Source organism: Cygnus olor, chromosome 3, assembly GCF_009769625.2.
Source record: "Cygnus olor isolate bCygOlo1 chromosome 3, bCygOlo1.pri.v2, whole genome shotgun sequence".
Taxonomy (NCBI): domain Eukaryota; kingdom Metazoa; phylum Chordata; class Aves; order Anseriformes; family Anatidae; genus Cygnus; species Cygnus olor.
Genome location: NC_049171.1, coordinates 84,437,744 through 84,460,543, shown reverse-complemented (window position 1 = coordinate 84,460,543; position 22,800 = coordinate 84,437,744). Strand labels below are relative to the sequence as shown.

At 39.2% G+C, this 22,800-nt stretch overlaps 1 protein-coding gene across 2 annotated transcripts in view; it reads right to left on the bottom strand.

The window, feature by feature from the left end:
• The window catches only part of KIF26B (kinesin family member 26B), a 295,268-nt gene that overhangs the window by 45,352 nt on the left and 227,116 nt on the right, over positions 1 to 22,800 (bottom strand). For both annotated transcript variants that reach the window (XM_040551406.1, XM_040551407.1), the window contains 5 exons: positions 21,562 to 21,768; positions 20,276 to 20,369; positions 17,932 to 18,194; positions 14,798 to 14,981; positions 9,760 to 9,919 (listed from right to left, as the gene is read on the bottom strand). In XM_040551406.1, the coding sequence (XP_040407340.1) occupies positions 9,760 to 9,919; positions 14,798 to 14,981; positions 17,932 to 18,194; positions 20,276 to 20,369; positions 21,562 to 21,768 (908 nt within the window). The remainder of the gene's footprint in view (positions 1 to 9,759; positions 9,920 to 14,797; positions 14,982 to 17,931; positions 18,195 to 20,275; positions 20,370 to 21,561; positions 21,769 to 22,800) is intronic.

Here is a 22,800-nt window from a genome sequence, read left to right as displayed (position 1 = left end):
TTCTCCTTTTGTTCTACAGAGATTGAAGACTGCATCTCCACAGGTCCCACTTTTGGAACAGTACCCAAAATAGTCGCTGTCACAATTCTGCTAACCCAGCTCTCTGCTCTGCAGAACCAGAAATCAAAGGAAGGCAGAAGGGCTGATATTTCTGACAGTACTGATGTACATTTTATCATTGATTTTCAAAATGAGTAAAGCTTTTTTTCTTCCCAAGAGCAAAAACTTAGGAATAGAAAGAGAAACAATTTAGTAACTCAAGCCCCCTAAAAAATAACCCATAATTTAAAATATGACAGATAGAACAATTTTGCTGATGTGATAGATAGGACAAAATACATCTAAAACAGTTCCTGCTGTCTGAAATTACTTTTATTAAGTGTTATCACATATTGCTGGAAAACATGTCATCTGATGGCATTTATAAATAAACAAAAATTTTAAAAATTAAAATAATCTAACAAGTTTGGTTCTGCAGCAGGAGAGGGAGCTCATTTTAATATTTCAGAAGTTAGTTCTCACCAGCCTGCTCAACTCTGAAAAGTCAATGCATATTTTAAAAAATTCACTTCACATCTGTTCACTGTGTACAGGCCTGGAGGCAAGCACCATCCAGAAAACTTTGATCATCCAGCAGAAGCTAGTTGGTAACTGAAGGGCAGCGAGAGGATTGTCTTCGTCGCTTTCCTCTCCAACGTGTTATGAAAATAACAACTTCAATAAAAGTTTGTAGGGAAAAAAACATCAGCTGCAATGTCATTCAAATGCTCCTGAAGCAGTATGAAAACTGGCTGAAATGTTCAGCATTTACGAACACAAAATTCTCTTCAAAGCTCTTCAAAATGGGCCTGTCACTCCATTGAGGGGGTTCAGTTAAGTTTCATATTGGTGAAATAGAGTCAGAGAAAAGTAACAGTCTGAAGAAACATTGTTCAACGATTTGCCCAGAGAATGTAAAACAAGATTTTGTGAGTTCACAAATGTGATTTATATACATTTCTGACTTTGAAAAGGAAAATCATATAGTCCTGTCTGTGCCACTTCAAGAGTCACACATTCCTATTTATGAGGCAAGTTCCCATATAACCTGCTTGAGCTCAAAATTCATGGTCACAGACCCATTTGCAGGAAGTCATCAGATGATTGTACATTTCCACTTTTCACATTCACTGATTCACACCATCAAGCTCATCCCTTGCAATCCCAGACAATCCCATGACTAGGTAACACTTAACCCCATACTGCTTCTCTCAAAAAGTAAGCTGTTAATCATTGAATTCTGAACATGAACTACTGTATACAATACCCCTTAGCAAGGATTTGAGGATTATCTCATCTAATTAGATATAAGCATGTTTTCTAATCTCTGGGCTTAAGTCAAAGCCCAATAAAAAGACTTCCATTGACTTACACTGAGTTTTGGATCAAGCATTGTGAGAACTTGATTATGCATTTCAAAGACAAAGAGACCTTAACAAAAAGTGTAACTAAATGACAAAGGAAGAAAAGCAGTTAACTGAGTTAAATGGTCTGGATGTCCCATGTCACTAGGGATGAGTCTTGAGAAAGAAATCACTGAAAGTTTCTGGATGTCATGCAAGTGTAACAATCCAGCTGACTGCTAGTTTTCAGACTCCTAAAAGCAGGAGATTCTAGGAGACAAACTAAAACATTCTTTAATATTTATTTATTTATACAACTGCCTGCCATGTGCAAACAGGCTTATTCTAGCAATGAAAAGTTTGATTCTTGTGAAGTTATTCCATTGACTAACAGGAAGCACTGTTAGCATGCTTTCAAGCTTACATCCCTCTGTCTCATTACTGAAGGATAATCATTCTGCCACGTCGTCTCACCAGAGCAATTCTCTCCTCCTGTGTGTACCTGCATCCTTGAAATACTACAGAGCAGTTGTCATCTCCCCTGTCAGAAAGGAGCTTCCTTGCAAGCTATGAAGCTTCATTTCTGTTATGGTGTTCTTCCAGGTAAGCAACCCTCTCACCTCAGACCTTTCACAATTCCTCTTGCTTCTCTTTTAAATTCTCTGCAGCCTGTAACATCTTCTTAGCAATGAGGTGCTCAAACCTGAATGAGGTATTATAGGGTCTGGTACTATGCAAAGAAAAGCAATTTTCTTTGGTAGTCTGCAGTCGCATGTGTGTGCTTTCTTGCCCCAAGTCACATCAGTTTTGTGCAGGGAAAGAAGGATCAGCAGGGAAATGAAAGTTAGCTTCACAGATAATATTTGCACGTAACTGTTCAAGGAACTGGATATAACCAAAAATGTGAACTAAGGCTAATAAAAATTACCACATGCTTTTTGCTAATTTGCTGCATTGCAAAAGATCTCATTATTCCAAGAATATGACTATTTAAAAATTGTTCAATTATACATGAAATGAATTACCACCACATTTCCATGGGAGAAAATGTATTAGTGTTCAATTGAGCCTGAACTAGTCATGGAACAGGTGGGAATAAACTGCTGGATACCCTTACTGAAGCAATATTAAGGTTCAAAATGGCATTTTAATGAATTAAGTATAGATTCATTTGTACATGAAATCACCACAACTGCCTGTTTGGGTCCCAGTCAAGTTATAATTCAACAATAACTGCATGCTACCGGATTGCTTGTTCATTACCAGTCGTGGCTGTGCTGGCCCTGGACCAACGTGGTGTCCTTCCCTGATACAGCTATCTGCTGATGATAGGAATGGCTATTTAAATGCAATTAGTATTTGCTATTAAATCTTCCTATAAACCAAAAGCACTTCCCTTCTCATTTCATTTTGCAGTCCATCATTATTTCCTTATTATAGTATCTGTAAAGAAGTAATTCATCGAGTGGCTGAAAGAGCATTAGAAGAGCTAGCTCACGAGGACTGATTCTTCCCACGTGAACATCTGTGCAGAGTGGAGCCACGTCAGCTGAGGTCTGCTGTAAAACTGGGGTAATGGGATCGGGCTCAGTGAAAGCAACACACTCACCTGCATCCTCCCCACACACATGCAGACACCCTTGCTCCAATAATTAATGTGCTGCCAGTCTGGCAGAACTGAATTGAAAACCCAAAGCTGGGGAATGGCATGCTGTGGCTTTGTGCTCCACTGAAGCTTTCCTTGAGGATTTTGTCTACTACCTCTAACTAACTTCGTGATGAAACACACCACTGTAAAAAATAAATAAAAAATAAAAAAGCTCAAATCTGCACTATCAGCTGTACAAACCGTCCTACAATAAACTGCATTGCTGATGAACATTACAACAGTGATTGCTGGAGCATGCAAAATCTGTTACCCTCCTGCTCCTAAGTTGCAGATTAAATTACTCTAATAAAATGTAAAAAGTTTTACTAATTCACAGACTGTGCATCCCTGATTCCATCTATAGTTCCCTGGAATAAAGAAGAAAATTGACAGATATTCAACCTAGCAAAAGTGTCAGCTACAGAAAACCCCCAAAGGTGAAAGTAATTGCCAGATGCTCCAAATCCTCATTATATCCGTGCTGACAGTGTTTCTGTGCTCACCTCTCGCTAGCAACTGCATCGCTCTTCCAAGTTGCCAGAGCACTCTGGCGAGTGTCAAAGAGTGTGCACCTAAGGCCAGGTCCTCAGCTGGTATAATATGGCAAAGCTCCAGGGGCTTAAGTGCCTGCTAGCCAAGGCTCTGGCCCATGCGACCTGGCTGCCAACATCATGGAAAACTTCCTTTGTTCCTGAGCAGCTCATGGTTTTGATAGCTAATTAGGAAATATTTCACATTCAAATAAATCTCAATTGACAGCTCTCCTACAACCGGATCACTTGGGGGTATTTCTTAGGCTTATTCCTTTATTTGAATGGGCTCATTTCATTTTCTCCTTTGCTTCCCAGTTCTCTGTGGATTGTTGCCTCCTCTATGCCTTATCTCCCAGTCTCTCTTGGAGCTCTCCCATTCATTTTGGACCATTTCCCAGTCCTGGGGCTCTGTTTCAGCTGTCACTCATGTCCTCATTTTCCCTTTCTATTCCCCATTTATCTGCTCTCACATTTATAGAAGTAAACCAGCAAAACAGTTCTTCACCCACTTCTAATATATTAAATTAACACAGAAAGATTGCAGATTCCAAAGGCTGCACAAGATTTTATTTTCTGAGGCTTTCTGTGGCTTTTGCACCATGTTCTCATTGAGGAGAAGCAAAAGCAAGCAACAGAAAATAACAATGCAGCAGTGGAAAGCCTAAGTAACTGGAATCACTCAAAAAATAATAATAATGTGATTTTAGGTTTAGGCTTGAGTGAAGTCACCAATAAACAGATTCCCCTTTGAGCATATAGTTCAATTTTGGCATTAACTTCTTACACTTACCAAGCAGACTCAATTGTATGAATCCCACTAAACTAAGACTTAGTACAAACCTGTAGCTAAGGATAAAATCTCCAGTACTCATACTAGTTATTGTACAAGAGTCTTCCTGGAAACAAGAACTCCACCAAGCAGCGTACCATTTTCCTTACATAGAATACTCTTTCATTGATTGGGTGTTACTGCCAATTCTTTCCTCAGCAGCTGTTCAAATTGCTCTGCAGAGAAACCCTCCCAGGACAGCACTAGCAGAGCCATCCCTTGTGATGTTCCATCTTCTGAGTGTTAGTAGCAGCAACTACTGATGAGGATAATCCCAGAGTCAGACCGATCATGCTACTATATGCTTAGTAGCAGGCATACGGGAAGCCCTGTCAGAGTCTTTCACTGCTGTAAAAAAACATACTGTGTCTGATTCTGTGACAGTACCATTTTTATAGTGCTGCAATTCCACTGATGACAATGGAGGTATTCCTGATTTATGCAGGGATGAAAGAGAGTGCAGGAAAATTACCACTACTGTAGTTTACTTGCCATCATGGCCTCTCTTTCAATCATGTTGTCTTCACATCAGTTAAACTCTTGGTCTATTCTTACACATGCACTTTCTCCCAGTTGGCATCTGTGTAAGAGCCCCCAGTCCATCTTTTTTTTTTTTTTTTTTTTTTTTTTAAGTATAATAGATGAAGCAATGACAGAGATACAGGTAGTGTTTGAAAAGTACAGCATCTGTGCTATTGATCAGTTAATTCCAGGTGCTGTGTTCAGTTTTGTTTAAATTTATTGTGAAGCGGTTTTTAGCTTTCCTTATCTCTTCCCGAAAAGTTTTCACTGACGTTTCATCTGAGAAAAATATTCTAACTTGTGCTATAAATGCAAAGGCAAGATGCATAAACAAAAGATAACCCCATTCTTTTCTCATGCAATTCCTCACACAGATGAAAAAACTGCAGACAGATACACCCATTTAACCAAGAAGAGAATCTGAATTACTGGATTCATCCAAACCTCATTTTTGTTTTAACCCCAATAATCAACTAGCAATTTAAGGAAATACCTGACATAAAGCATACTCTTTCAGCTCATCTTTTATACCGCAATACCATAATACATCACTTTCCCTTTTCTCCTTTTCACTTAAAAGCAGTAATAGTCTACCCTTGGGAAAAGCATAAAGCCAGATTTTCCATCCCATTAGAACAATCTGTGCGAGTCTTTAGCTCTGAAATAAAGGTAACAGAGTCCTAGCAACACTTACAATGTAAGTCATGCTTTCTGCCAAGTCTGAATGCTCTTTACAAAGTCCTGCTTGATTTTTTTCTAGCTCATTTTTATCAATGTGAATATATACATAAATAGATGATTTTCCAAAGGTCATGCAGAAAGAAAGAAAGTTTTAGCCTAAGGTTTAAGCACCATATTAGATCTTAAAACATGGTGGCTTGGTGGCTTTGGCTCTCGTGTAACCTTATACCAAACACTTAGTATCTTTTATTTTCTACCAAAAAAAAAAAAAAAGAACACAATACCAACATGTAATATATGGGACAATCTGCAAACATCTGAGAGAGAAGCAGAAGTTCAGAGAATAACATTTATGCTTTCAACTCACACCCATCTGTCTTGCGAACAAGACTGCACCTCTGGATAAGCATGAGCATCTAGTTCAAAATCCAGGATGCCTCCGGAAACACGAACACATTGGGATAGCACATTAAGAGAAAAGCCTATTAGATAAAATAAGCAACAATTTCTGAAAAAGAAATTCATACAGCCTTGCACTTTTCTAAACAGTTTTCTTACATTCTCATAGCCATTAAAATGTATAAAAATGATTATTTCCTAAACAGCATTACCATGAATTATTGCCACTACTGTTGCCTAGCAACTGGAGTAATTTTTGAATAGTGAGCTATATAAACCAGTATCTGGAGTTTGTGCAAATGGGTATTCATCTGAGGGTTTAAAACACATTCCTCATAGAAATCAGATGCAGAAAATGCAGCACTAATGTAAAGCTGAAACGCTTTTAAGAAAATAAAACAGCTCTAGTAATTGCTGCAGCTTAGCAAAATCCTCCTCCTATAGCAGAACTGAGCTCTGTCAAACTTGGTCAAGGCTGGAGTTGAGTTCCTTGCTCTTCTTGGGGTAGCAAGTGCCCCTTTCCAATTTTCATGAAGATGCTTGACATTCCTGTGGAGGAAATCATTCTTGCCCAGTCTTCTGAGGGATTTGCTCCTAACTCAAGAGCAATAGAAAATGGTGACATGAAATGGCAACATATTTAATTCAAATAAATAATTCTATTTTTATATGACACATATTGAGCTAGAAGAACTCACTGGTTCATATCATACCATGACAGAGTGATGTGCTTAAAAATGTTCAAAATTGGTCTGGACATTAATAATGACAAAGAGATAACCCACTGATATATCAGAGAGAGATTATAAGCACATAAATGAAAGATACAAGCTCCCTTAAATCATGGCATAGTCACTTATTAGCTGCATGTGGTTGCCCATTATAGAGATTCTTGCCCATTCTTCAGACCCAAGTGGAATTTAACTCGATTGCAGGACAAGATCTCAACCTGTATTTTTTGATGTCTGAGAATTTCTGTATTACTTTCTTACAGCTCTAATAGACAAGTTCATGCTAAAGATAATGTCAATCTGTGTTACTGTTCCCAAACTCTTTTCCCAATGGAGAAAAATTCCAACTTACTGGCTTCCAAGGCTTTCCAGCCTTATGGGTAAGAAAAAAATGTAAAATGTGCTGAACACCAGCATGTTTCATGGAGACTGCAGACAAAGAGGCAAATTCATCTTGGCACAATCACACAGCCTGCTGAAGACAATGGAGTAATATCTGCCTATACCAACAATGAATCTGAGCAAGCTTTTCCCTACAACTGTTACCTGTAGAGACAAGGCTGAATACAGCACTAGGTGGAGTTTAAGAGACTGCAGCTTCTCGAAGTTCAGAAAACATTTCTGCAGTAAGAGAAAACCTTTATGTGTTGTTCTCAGACATTATTTCAGGGCTCCCAGGAAGCCGTACAGTGTCTACCGACAGGCTGCCACAAACTACCTAATGGCTGTTTAATAGCTCAGGCAGAGAAAAGATGCTCCATTTTGTCTGTTGCTATGTGGAAATTTGTTGAGACCACACACACAATGCACAGCGCTATCGCATAAAGGAAAAATTTCCCTTGTTTTCCTTCAGTACCACTCACAAATGGCAGTCAACAAAGTTTTAATTTTATCCTTAACAATGAAAGAGAATAACCCTAAACAAAGGGATACGATCTCAGCTAGATAGGCTAGCCGTTGCTGCAAACAAGAGGTGCTACTGAACACATATCACATCAGTCTATGGGTTGCACAGCCTCTTCTACAATGCAGCACACACACACACCTCCTTCCTCTCTCCTCCACCTAGGAGCTGCACACACCTGCACTGCCAGATCGTTGAGCAACAGTATGTTTCCACAGCCACCACTCATGAATAGATCACCCATGGGAAAAAACACATTCTGCACTCTTCTCAGCAAGAAGTGGACAGAAGTTGCTCCAAAATACACCGGTATGTTTAGCAAATTTCATCTTAAAAATCCTCTTTGGAGACAGTGACATTGCCTCTGATTTCCAGACAACAAACCACTGCTGTATACTGTGCTTCTGTTCTTATAGGAGCAGATACAAGAGGAGATGCTGGCCTGAAGAGAGCTTTTATATTCTGTCAGCAGTGGGGAGGCATTGACGAGCAAGTGTGCTGGCACCACTGGCTGTGGAAGCTCAGAAGTGCAATAGCTGGGAACTGCTACAGAAAGGGATTGCTAGTGCAGCAAGTGGGAGACATGTTTGGTAATGCTTTTCTCACAGTCGGGCACTGCCAGGAAAAACAGCTGTTGTATGTGGTAACTCTTCTTTGTGTGTTCAGTTCTAGCCTAGGGAGCATCATTAACATCATTTTTCCATTTCTACAGTCTGCCTCCTCTTCCCTTCCATTAAAACTGAAAGGAAGAAGGACAGATTTTTTTTGATAAGCATAGACTGAGCTGCATTTAGTGAAGTAGTGTTTAAGCCATTTCCACACTACAACCAGGTGATCGAGCCACAGAACATTTCATGAATATTTATATGTACAAATTTGGTTGGCCCTTAACTGAATTCCAGTCTGACTGAATTCCGGGAACAGGAATATTTCTGAAGAGCACGCTTTAAGCCCTGACTGCCAAACAATTTTGGTAAATAAATGTTTAAAGAAAAATAAAATTAAAACCAAAAACCCACTTCATCTTTATTTTCTAAAATGAAGACAAAACCAAAGAAGTAAAACTTATCAATATCTTATACTCTTAAATGACCTTGAGAAAAATGGTATTTATAGTCTTCAAAATGGTAAAACAGGTAGAATTTATGGACTCAAACATACTCTGTGAATGACTTTCTTAGTTCATTTTTCATGTCACCCTACTGTTCCCAACTCCAGATTTGATACACACATCTTCCACAGATGGTTACATTCAGTAGCAGTTTGATTACAAGATGCTACGTAAACTATTCCTATGAGGCTGGTTGCTACTCCCTAGGATTTAGGCTAGAAAAAAGCAATACCTTCCACAAAATCAGAAAACTCTCTAAAATAAAAGTTGTATGACTGTCTGGGTTGGGTAATGAGTCCAAACTTGCTTTCAGACCTGTACACATGACGAATGGGCTGAGACAACAATGAAGAGAAATGAGTACAAAACATACCTACTAGGTGAGCATTTCCTCTAATTTCCCAGAAGCCACCTGCAGTAGCAAAGGCCACTTGTCTAGTGTGACAAATAGAGTCTACTTCTTTTTTTGCAAGTGAAAGGCTGACAGAGATTCAAACCACACAAAAATAAAATGCAAAGTAACCTTGCATCACAGAAATAATCCCACGGCTAAAATTCATGTACATTGTGACTGATACGTTTGAGAAACAAAAATGTGCATAATGAACAGTAAAACATTTTTCTCAATAATGATTTCTCTCCTTTATGAGAGCAACTTTTGCCTCCATGGAGCAAATACAAAACTGGATCTCTGAAGCTTTAAAGAATTAAAAAATCTTCAAATAATCCTAGAAAACAAAATCTTCATGTGTTGAACTTTCATCCTTAAGATCTTTAAGGCAACTAGGTCCTCTATCTTCAGGCTTCTTCCTTTGTAACCTGAACATGAAATACAGTGTAGCTACCAGATATACCGCTAGATTAGGGTTCACTGAACTTCAGGGAGGTTTTGCAGACTGCCTCAAGAGGACTGCACCGACCCCAGGAGTCTCTCTCCCTGCTTACGACAAGTCTGCTGTGAGACAAGTAAACTGCTTGCAAGCATCCTCTCATTAGGTGTAACATAGAATATCACTTACTTGTACGGGATGTGTTTGCTTCCATTGACAAGGGCAAGGATGACATTGCCCAGTGCTGACAACGAGAGACAGAGGCCAGAGCTTCCTTCGCGGTTTTTGCTGAGCACTTTCACACAGCTCCCCAGGTCAATAAGGTGCAAGCGGCTGCGACCTCCAGACACTGCCATAAACAAAGCAAGCAAATGGTTAGCATGTACCTCCAAAAGCAGTTTCCCAAGAAAGCTAAAGACTAGCTACGACTTGTGAAGAGGAAACAATCCAGAAACCTCTCTTAATTCGTGGTATCAGCAGCAAACTGTAGGGATCCTGCGAGTTCACTTTCAGCCTGTATTGCTATACGTTTCTGTCCGCTACTGGCTTGCTTAAAAATTGCTGAGGTTTTCACTACTCATCCAGTCCTGCAAGTTTAACTCTGTGGCAGGCAGTCAGAATGTGCTTTTTTTTATTATTATTTTTTTATATAGCTCCTTTAGCCTATACCTTAGTTGGCTCTGTTTCTGTCTCTGAGATTTCTGTTTCTCTGCCTGGAAAACTACACGTTGAGAATTGCTGTTTGGTGGGCAGTGGTTTTGTGATAGCTTCAGTTTTTCTCTTATCTTTCCCATCTTGGATACTGAAGGTTCATAGGAACCAAGGCATCAATGAGATATTCAGCTTTGCTTTAAGTTTACATATTTTTACATTATCATTTGGGCTAAGAAAAGGTTTTCCATGCTGTGGGTAGTGGATTGTTAGAAAGCTGTTCTGTTCTGAAAATGGTTTCTGTAAAACTGGCAGTGGGTGCCTGTTTTCTGTCATGTTTACTCTGTATCAACACAACTACACTGAAAGTGAAAGGATGTTACCTTTGAAATACCAAGATTAACAGACATTTGCTCTTATGAAAAATCTATGTTTCCTTTATGAACCCAGGGGTGGGGACTTCATAGAATTTACAGAAGTGCTTCTAATTTTCTGTTTTCTGAAGACAATTTCCTAGCTGCTTTCTTTTTCCTTTTTTGTATTTTGTTGTTGTTGTTGTTTTACATCTGATCTTTGACCAGTCCTCCCTATTCTCAAGAGTTAGTTTAGAAGCAACTGAAGGAAAAGACAGTTTTGTTATAGCATCGTAACTCAAAAGTTAGCACTCTTTGAGGATATGAACATAAACAGAAGTAGAAATACTTTCACTTCTGAGTTTACCTCTGTGCAACTAAATTCACATCCATTTCTACATAGCACCCTAACTCACGCATCTAATCAAAAATATTTATATATATTACAACTGGGGGAGACCTGCTCACAAGAAAAGATGGCGATGGGAGCAACTATATGATGGAGATCTTAGAAAAGAAGTTTCCAGATCCATTTCATTGCTTTGGAAACGTCTTAACAACCACAAACACATTTTTCAATGATCCTGCATTGAGTAGCTGTGGTACCATGGCATGTAGGCGCCACAGGAGGTAGAAGAAAATCCACAGAAGGAAATAAGTGCACATAGATATGTGAAGAAGAAACTTGTAAAACGCTGCGTGTTGACTAAAAGGTGATACATGATCATATCATTTTGCAGATTTACTTAGAGAAAGTTTAGTATGAAATACATATCTAAATATATAAATCATACAGCTACTAAAGGCATATGAAACATCAGCATACTAAAGGTGTATGTAACTTACAAGATGTTAACCTACATTCAAAAAATAAGGAGGGAGAGAGATTTCATTTTGCAAGCACTGCAAAGCACAAGGCTCACTGCTTATTGCTACTACCTGGTATCTTGCATGACACAAAACTCTAAAAATACACAGCCTTTCTGTAGAAACCGTGACAATGCATTATATACAATGCTAAAATTCTGATTCAGTTGTAGGTTATAGCTAATTAAAATAAACAACTAGAAATAGATTTTTATGATAAAAGAAGAAAAAAAGGAAAAGGAACAAAGAAGAAGTGGAAATAAATTAGAAAAAAGGAGAAAAATGAAGAGAAAAAAGAGAACGAAACAACAGAGAAGATAAGTAAGAAAGGAAAAGAGCAAATTAAAGAGAGAAAATAGAAGGAAAAAGAGAAAGAAAAAAGATAAAAGAAAAAAAGAAAAAAGAAGATGAATATTTCTGTGAAAGTGGTTTATGCTATGGAATTTGACAATAATATTCCAATAATGTAGCCAGTATCTCTCGCAACAATTATCGAAATACAGTAACTGCTGCTTTTTTTTTTTAGGTCTTGTTAGTTCTTCAGCTACATTAGGTATTTGGCAAGAAGACTTCCACATATCAAATTATACTGCAATATCGGCTAAGTCTTGTTGAATATGATGAAAAAGAAGTGAAGAATAAATGTCTGATTAAAATTAATAGTAGTAGCCAGACATTCAAAGTACTGTAACGTTCCCCAGATTACACTACAACCCATTAAACGTCCATGGATGTTTCAACACCGTGTTCTCTGAGGTGTTCACAGGGAAGTATCCACGCACGCTACAAATGCCTGAGCTCAGTGCAAAAAGTCAGGCTCCCCAGGAGAACCATGCAGGCAGCTGCACCTTCGCTGCCTCTGAACCTTGCCCTCTAATTGTCCTTAAACTCTTAGACTTAGGATCCCCTAAGTCCTCTAAGATTGCTACCCTCAGAAGGCTGAAGTTATCCTTTGTGAGTACTCCCCGATGATTTTGCTTAGAAAAACAAGGAAATATGTTTAGTTGCTACCAAAAATGACTGCAGGTGACCGTACTGGATTATATATAATAAATATTTCTGTTGCTAGGATTACCGGACACTGGGGAAACAAAACAAAATGAAGACAATCGCTGCCTTTCAAACTTCAGTCATATTGTTTGCACACATAGTCCTATTATACAGATTGAGGAAATCCAGAACAAGAGAAAGGACTGGATCTTTCATTCTTATTTAATTTACAAGTAAAAAATAAGACGTGTTTCAGGACGGCAGATCCACTTGCTTGACCTGAAAATGAAATTATTTGTTAGGCAAGTTCTCCACTAATGTACCTGGCAGCTATAGAGAGAAGAAGAGAATTGGAACATCCTAGCACTTGTTTTTGTCAATGGCCACAGAGACTTTGCAGAGCTGACAGCTGAAAAATGACGGTGCCAGTTCTGCCACAATTCCATTTCTTTCAGTGGTACTAAGCCCGCTTCATGACATTCCTGGTAATGAATCTAACCAGGAGGTAAGTACAGTACTGATGCATTACTCTAACTGTCATTTTTTTACCAAAATAATGCATTAGCCATCCCTTTAATTTCATCCTTTAGAAGGCAGGTTTCTTTTTTTTTTCTTTTTCTTTTTTTTCCGAGCCTTTTTTAATCCTGTTACTGGAATCTATGTATCTCTACTGTCTGCACGTTGTTTTCTGAGAAGTCCTTCATTACAGAAGGAGACACTGATAATCACTAGGTGCCTTTTCTGAGCAGCTGGAATTCCCCCCTCATTCAATTATCAGCCAGATCTGACCCTGCCCAGCTCAAGAGGCCACTCAGATATGGGAACTTGAAGACAAGAGGTGGTATGGCCAAGAGATGAAAATATAACTACAGACAGTTGGGAAAGCATGCCATATTATAATCTTAAAGGATCGTGTCATCTTCGTTTTTTAAAATGAGTCATTATAGCCAAAGGAAAATATTTTTTTCTCTTTTATTAATTGCATTTGAAAATAGTAGAAAAGGATTGTGTGTACATGTACTTGCCTGTAGTAAAAAACAGGGAGTATTAAATAACTGTAATAATAATTCCCTCAAAGTCAGCCATCTTTATTCCAATGCACCAGTCCGTTTGAGCATTCACAGTCTTCCTTTCCACCGCAGGGTGGTTAATTAATAAACCTTTAGTTAATTGAGTTTTCTGCCTGCCAATTCCACTGGGGTTATTACTTAAACACATGCAAACTGCATTTCCATTTAGAACAACTTTCTGGTTTTCTCTCTCACATTGTAAGTACAGTAAATGTAAATTTTCTGCATTCAAACATCAGACATTAATGCTGCAGTGGTGTTCACCCACTACACATCATTACTTGCAATCTACTCCTTATGACAAATGACCTATGCAGAGCCAGGAACAGAAATATGTATTATATCTGCAAAACTGTTTAAGCCACCAATTTAAAAAAAAAAAAAAAAAAAAAAAAAAAAAAAAAAAGAGGTCTCAGGTGTCTTTCAAACAATTTTTCCCTGTAAAAATTTATTAAAAAAAAAAAAATAACAGGAAAGTTTGTCTTTTGGGTGGGGGTTCTCCTATCTTGTACAAATCATTTATCACTGGAATTTGCTAAAAAAAAAAAAAAAAAGTGTATCTCTAGCTATAAACAGTTTGGGAGACTTGAAACAAAAGATAAATATAATAAAAAATATAAATGGTGAGAGTCAAAAGAAACCTTTGAAAATTACAGAATATATGAATAGACACAGCAGATACTGGAAGCACCTTTTGCTCATTTACAAATAGGAAATGGAATAAAGACACAAGTCAGTGAAAGTACCTATGGCAAAGAGAGAGAGCAAACCTACAGCCTGGAGTCTTCACACGAAGAACCACGAGCACACATGCAGGTGGGCCAGCAACTAAAACGTTGTGCTCCTCCAAGGAAAGCTGCAGGTTATGCACTGGCAAAATCAGCTCCCACACACTCTGCCCTATGGAGGTGCTGGATTGGAACAGTCAACGTGAGGGTGGCAGGGAATCCCCATTGCCACAATATTTTCATCCATGATCTCAACCCTGGAGCTATCAGTGAAGATAACACTAAAAGCCAGCCTGAAGAGCACTTTTGCATCTAAACACAGACATCCACACAGTGTTGAGCACTAACTGTTAATACCTCCACAAAGGCAGCAGCTAAATTGACAATTGATGGCAATAATCCCTCGTGGCCTTTAATGGCCTTTGCTGGATCTTCACCAGACGGGTAAGCAGTCTAAATGCACCCACCCCACCAGAGACCACTGCTAATTTTCAACACTAGAGAACACTGCTTAAAGACTTATTCAAAGCCACCAGCGGCAAGGGAAGGGAGTGGGGGAGCAGCTTACTTCCACCCTTGCCGCTCTTCTCCATGCGGTACTGGTAGATGTGCAGAGTGAAGAGCATGTGGGAGTTGCGGTGATCCTCCTCGTCGCAGTCCCGCTGGCTGCTGCGCCGCGAGGCGATGGCAGCGTCGAGGAAGAAGGCAGCCTTCTCTGCCGTGGGGGCGCGGAGCTCGCTCTGGTTCTGGAGCTGGGGGTTAACACAGGGAAGAAGTTACCCACAAACTTCCACAGGAGTCAACACTATCAGACAACAACTGCAGTCAATGAACACTGTGGATACGCTGGCTTCTGATGGGACTGGGGAGAAGGAAGCGCCCTGTTGAATGAGACATCCTGGCACTGGCAGGGACATTGCCATGTCCTCCAGGTACCCCACTACTGAACCCAGGCCCCATTTCTGAGGGTCACTGCTTGGGGTACCTCTGGTGGCAGTTGTTACAAATAAGCCTAACATCTGTCCTATGGGCTGGACAGATGCACACATTTGTTCCTCTACTTTTCCAGAATTTTAAGCCATTCATTAAAGTTTGTTATTTTTGCTGCCTGTTTTTTTTCCTGCTTTGGCAATCACTGTGTCCTCCTAATGGTTAGAAGATAAATAATCTATTGTGGATAACACGTCAAGCCCAACAGTTGGTGAAGATTGGCGGGGGCAGGCCCGTGTGTTATTCTTCAGAAAGTGTTAGAAGGGAGCAGTCCACAGCCAAATCTGTGAGATAACAGGTCTGAAGCTTGTGGTCAGACCCACAGTGTGTGGAGAGAGGCACCGAAGGGAAGACACTTTCATGCCCCTTCGCACCACAAGCCTTGGCACCTGCTCACAAGATAGGGCAATCCAGTAACTGAAGTAAGACAGGTAGTGTGCATACGTTCGTATTTGCTCGACCTCAATCGCCACCACCAGCTTGCTCTTATCTCTCCAGAGTGATAGACAGCATAGGAGGGCAGATATTATTAACCCACCATAATGTTAGGAATGCATGTATGTTTCATGTCACCTAAGACTAGCCTGCCTGTGGAAAGGACACGTGACTGTGCAATCCGATGGCATTAGTTTTAGCAGTACGCAGAGCTGGCCCACAGCCCATAGGATAGGCTTTGTTTTGTCTGGCTTAAATACGGTGAGGAATTCCCATTCTCGGGGTTTGCTTCCCTGCTGGGTAATGCAGCAAAAAGTTAAGTTCTCCCTAAGGACGACAGTGCTCCTGCCTTCCCTTTGTGATCATTAATCAGCCCACGGAGGGATAATGCCAATGCTCGGCACGGGATGGGGTAACACAGCTACACGCTAAGCTCTCTCTAGAAAGAGAAAGTGAGGCAAGAAGGAGTTAACACAGCAAGCAGAAGGCAGACCAGTCTGCGGACGGATCTCACTAATGTAAGCAACAAGAGAATGTGCACACTTGGAAGGGCCCAATGACAGACAGTATGACATATGGTGATTATTCATTTGCTATACACGCTGCTGGTTTTGCATATCTGTATGGCTATAATATAATCTCCTGCCTTCAACTGAGGATTTTGAGAATTCAGGTGTAGGACATGACTCCAGAACACTGTTATGTGTTGCAAACATACATAAAAAGAGGTTTTGCTCCTGCTCTAATTCAGTATTTTACACTGCAGAGACGCACAGCCCTCTCATGGAGCTACCATTTCTCCGCTGATCTAAAACAATTCACATTGTATATGGCTATTACATCTGCATGTATGTAAAAATAGTCTACTATTGTGGAATATTCATTTTTATTGCTATTGTGCTTAAATACCTTAGCGAAGAATTAAGCTCTAAGGAGGGGTTATCTGTCACACGGTTATGCAACATATGTAACATGCATACATATTCTAATTCAGATCTAAACCAACCCATCTATCACCCCAATGGGAACTGTGAAGACTTAAGTCTCCCATCTATACTCACTGAACTAGATCCCATCTATACTCACTGAACCCCCATTACTAGATACCATTACTAGATACCAGGGGGTGAGATCTCTTGTGATAATGTAAGTATTCATGAAGCACTAAAACTATGGGTCAAGTGAGAATAAGAACTCTAATCATCATTTAAAACCAAGAAGAAACTTTGCAGTCCTTGGGTAAAACCGAAAGGATTGAAAATACGCTCTCAGTTATCTCCAAAAGGCTTAAACCACAAAGAGATAAAACACAAAGTTTACTACTTGCTGTTTAAAATCTCATGATTCACAACTTTTGGGGATATGAATCATGATTCCTAGATGCTTGCAGCTGGAAACAGGGAGCAGGCAGACACGGTCTGTTCCCTCCCTCCTCCATTTTTCTATTCCTGGAGGGAATTGCTCTGCAGTTCCTGGATGGATGCAGCCGTTGCCTTTAAGGTTGAAAGAATGTATTGAAGCTAGTTTGCCCCCTCCTCCCCCTTCATCTGTTCATACAAAAATCAGATTCACTTCTTCACAGACAACAAATTGAAAAAAATAGGCCCTTCCAACCCCCAACCAAAAGCAAAAAAATAATAAATGAATAAATAAATAGATAGATAGATAGATAGATAAATAAATAAATAAAAAGGGCTGCTGAGACTTTCTAGTGGTTACCCAGGAAATACATGAACCAGTTACTCGTTCCTGCTAAACCTCTAAACCTGAGAAGATCTGGAGTTATTCTTGGCTTGCCCAGCTCAGGAATTTATGTCTTGGCAGCAATTAATAAGTAGCGATTAATGCTTCCTACAACATTGCTAATGCAAGTGCTATAAATAATGTTTATAAAGAGATAAACAGCCATATTAATGGCCTTCAGCTATTTGTGCAGTACTGTAAATATTTTATCTTGTTGTTTTACAAAAGAGAGATCACACTTTCTTTTTTATTTTTTTTTAGAATGAGGTGAATTTTTGTTTGCACTGAATGCTTTCACATTTTATTGCAAACACAAGCCCCTGCTCAACATCAGTTATACCAGAGGTACAAATATTTAGGTCAGGAGAGCAGATGGCCCTGCAGCTGCAGGTCATAAAGTTCTTGCATGTTTTAAAGTAAACACTTTCAAGTCTATAAACTTTGTGCTCTGAGTAGTTCTTGAATTTGAACCATCTCAATAGCTCAAAAAAAATCACATTGCTTGTTTTAGTGTAAAATAAAGACTGGATTCACCTGCATGCCACAAATGGGGTCCTCACATAGGTAGACACCTGGGGACTGGCCATCCTGCAGGCTTCCTGTAGCCACTTCAGACAACAAGTCTCTAAGATTTTCTTCTTTCCCCCACACTTCCACTGCAGAAATTCGGACTGAGAAGCGGGCTCCTGTCTTCTCTTTGCGTTCATTAATCAACTTGAAGAGCCAGGAGATGGCACAAGGGATTATGCCAAGGTTTTGCATGGAATCATCCTTGCCAATCATGGTGTATGACTTCCCTGTCAGGAATGGGGAGGTGGAGAAAAGATAACAATGTCATTTCCAGGACCTTCACAGCCTTCTGCTAAGTGATATTATCCTGTATCAGCCTCATGAAAACAACTTCACAACCAAAAGGACAGCCAGAAAAGGGAGACAGATAGGCAGGCAGACAAATAATACATGGAAAATGGAGAGCATTTAAAACCAACAGATGAAATCTTGAGACACTTTCAAGAATTGTAACCTTGTGTATTCCTCTGACATTCCCCATGCCCCAGGTGGGGGTCTGCAGGTCCCTACCACACAACACTGCAGACAGTACCATGGGTGAATAGTGAGGAGAATTGAGCAGAGCAGGAATGCCATGGTCTATAAAATTCCCTGCTTTAGATACTGTGTGATATACTTTGTATACCACTTTACTTCAAAGCACTACAATATGTGTCATACACTGGGACTGGCATGGACATAACCTTGGTCCCAGGATCACAGAGATGTAACTTTATACAGAGAAGAGAAAAAAAAAACAACAGGTACATGTGGTCATTTGGTGCAGAAGTGGGTCCACAACAATAAATATTTTATATGGACCTAAAGCTTCCCCTGTTTTACTATTATTTTATTCTGCACTTACAATTTTGGCTTGTCTCTGCTGTAAAAGTTTGTTGAACAAGAACAAACACCAAGTTCTATCTTGTGCTGCTTTAGGTGTCAGTATATAGAGACAAGTTTTCTAAATTTTCAAGCCAAAGTATAAAGGTATACATAATTTTTGGCAAGTACTTGTGGTTTCTTTGCCTTGTTTTATTCCGTATGTTGAATCTATGTGGAAGAAGAGCAGTGGACAAAATATTTTTAAGCATGTGTCTGTGGCAGTGTCTGTGTGTGTCCACGGTTGGTGGAATGGTGATGCAACTGCAGAGACTCAACTCATGCTCCAGTAAAGCTGCAACTAAGCCACCTCTCTGAAGGACATGTAGCACTTGTGAGTCACCAGCATCTGAGGGCTTTCTTTTCCATTTCACTTGTCATCTAGTGTTTGGCAGGTCACACAGGATTAAATATCCAAGTGTTCATCCTACTGTTACTCCTGTATGGTCCAGAGGGGTCCTGTGGTTAGTTGGACAAGTGCCCCTGCTCCATTTATTGTACCAGAGCTGGTGGGTGGTACTGCAGCTTTTGTTGTATTCTCCAGCTTTTGTTGCCTTTAAATTGGGATAATCATAGCCTGATACAGTTTGATCTTTGTTATCACTTGAAAAATGGAATTATCCTTTTAAGTTGTGTGTATATCTGTTTCTTTGAGACAGTAAAAAATAGAGATCATTGCACCCATTCACAACAAACCGCTCTTCATTAAAGAGACATTATTTTCAAAATACTTCTCAATAAACATGAACAAAAAATATGATTGCTCATAAAATACAGTTATTTCAAAAGAAAAGTTTGTTAATGATAATGATTCTCCTTTTTATTGTCTTTCCGTGAACACCTGAAATGGTGTTGATGCAAAGAGTGAGTTTTGATCCATTGGTAATATTCAGTTAACCATTAGAATATGATTTCTTGGAGACAGAACAGGGAACAGTAATTAAAGAATTGTCTAATCTGGGAATAGAAGAGAAAGCATATGATTTGAGTGCCCAGTCACTGCACTTGAACAGTGTCACCACAAACATCGAGTACTTGAGTGGATACACTCAGCCTTTACCCAGCTTGACAGAAGTGTTTTGGCAAAGAGTCTCCAATACTAGGCACATTTGTAAAACTATAGATCCCTATTGGATCATTCATTAACAATTGAGGAGAATACTAACAATTGCTGTAGTGCTCAGGGGACTGAATAAAGCAAGAACTCAAAGACAACCTCTGCTTCAAAGAGCATGTTGTCCATCATTTAGACAGTATGTAGAGATGAGAGATGTGTTAATGAAAGGTGAAGGTGTAGTATAAGGCCACGCACACAGTGTACTACTTTCAAATACAATTACTATGCACAGATAAATGACAGTTTGTTTTCCCTAATCTCAAGCATTAACAACCTTTGGTTACAAATATTCATTTTGCTGTTCAAATAGGGAAATTTAGCAATACCAACCAAGTTTTGCATGGCCAAAGCAGAACACACAGCCATCTGCACCATTGACCACTGACTGGATCACTTCAGCCACAGTCCCAGCACATACTTCAGCCTGTAACCGATATTAAAGAAAAAAAAAAAAAAGAGAGAGAGAGAAAGAGAAAGAAATTAAAGAAAATTATCAACAATAATAGGAAAATCAACAGAGTACTTTCAGTATAAATAGTCATAATGTCATCAGTGCTCCAGATAGCATGCTAAATTATCAAAAAGTCTAATCTTGCTTGTTTCATTTGTGTGACCGATACTATTGATGGTAATGGCACTATTTGTGTAAGCACATGAAACAAGACTTTTGCTCTCTCAAGGAAGTTTCATTTGCTGAGTATCAACATCTGTCATGGGGTTAAACAAAATACACATACTGTAAAGTGGATGTGGTTGGTTTGATAGATCTGTCTATTAAGGAGTCTTAAAAATATTTTTTTATTGTTGAAAAGGAAATACTGAGAAATTTTAACAGGTTCTATTATTTCCCCAATTATGGACTGAATTAATTTTCACTAGCAGGTGGGTAAGAAATGTAAGGGGGAAAAACAGCATGTTTGGTATTACCTAGGTGACATTTCTTTATTTTTCTCTATTTTATTACGAGTCTTCCTAGCTTTTAGCAGCAGTAGACTCCATCCTGAAGACAGTAGCAGTATGTTAAGAGGTACAACACACAAATTTACCCAGGACATTCTTAGAGTTAAGGTTCAGACTCTCTGGTCTACTTTACTCTTTTATTGTCTTCCTCATGGCATTTGTATAACAGTTCATCAAACCAAAGTCTAATAAAAATGAGAAAACTGATTATATACTTATGATTGGAGATATGTGGATTAAAATCTCCAACCTTCTACTGTAAATTGTACAATAAAACAGTGTACAAATAATCCTTGACTTCTTAATGAATAGAGAATTGTATTAGAGAACTGGCATTCTGATCAGATTGCTGTATACACCAAATAATCCGTTTAAAATATACAATACTTTGTTGATATTGAGGATTTGCATTCTAGGTACCATTTAGCCCATTTATTGCATGTATAATTTTAGGACCAATTGTTTACAGTAAAGAATAAAGAAAGCACACAATCATTTAGATATGATTTAATAAATTGATTTCACTGTCGATGACACTGATGGATCAAATTCGACTCTGGTCTAACTCTACTGAAAGTACTTCTGTTGCAGCTGAAATCAGTCTGGCTCTGGTGCATTCTATTGTTAGATAACTGTTCTGATCAGACTTTGCCTACCTGTGATGCATCTTGGGGAAAAACTGCATCGAAAGCAAACATCTTGGGTGGAACCTGGTTGCCCCTTTTCTGAAAAGCATTCTGACCTCCACAGGTCGCTGGGTCATAGAGTGTGATTTGCTTCTTACGGGGATCAACTTTTAAGAAAGAGCTGGACTCAGACGTGTCTCTGGCAAGCGTGGAAGAAATGCGCACCATGACTTTGACCTGTCAGCAAACACAAAAAGATGACCACATTTGATGAGACTGTTGGATGCACTAGACTCTTGTATGTTGAATGAACTTTCCAAAAACACTCAACCCAAGCCACTCGACTCACTTTGCTGTAGCTCCATGGAAGTCAGTGAAGACACAGGAATGATTATAGATAGAACATGGTCTAAAACGCACATTGCATAAAGCCAGAACTTGTCTCTGTCTACTTCAACAAGCACCTCGTGTATTTAGAATTACAAGGTACCTCATGGTGTTTTAGTGCCCATGTTACTCAAGTACAACGATGAAGTATTACATCACCTTGTCTTACTCTCGGTATAAATTGAAAAGTAACCGTACCCTGGTGGCCCAATTAAGAAAGCTGAAATGTAATCTAGGCTGCTAAACTATCAGAACTACTGCAGTTTCTACACAGTAGTGTGATCAATAAGACAAGCACATAAAAGCCAGATCTGTAATTTACACCTTTCTGATTCTATCCAAATGCAAAAAGATGAACTGCTCACATCTAAGTGTCATCATCAAAGAGTTGTGAAAAGAGCCCTGTTTTAATGGTCAGATTTTGAAATCATCATCAAGGGAGTGAAATGTAATAAGTGATAAAACATTTGTTAAAACATGTTAGTTCACAACTCATTAAATGGCTACATAAGACGTTATTTCTAGACAAAAATACATCTTCATGGATTTAATGAGATTATACTGCATCATTAGCCCACTTGGTAAGCAATTTAGATGTAAGTAATACAGATGATAATCTGTCTTGTTTTGCTTCTCCCCATAAATTCACTACCTGCAGACAAATCAGTTCCTGAACTTTACAGGGCAAACCTCACCTCTTTGCCAGCTTTTGCCTTCTAGCCACACATTCATTTACTTTGTCCTAGGGCAGACTGACTTTCATGCCAACCAGAACTGTTACCTAATTGTTTTGTTCTAACCATATCTCAGTTGTATTAAAATCCACGCATGGTTGGCATGCAAGTCACCATGAAGAGGCACCTCAGCACAGGGTGGGCACTC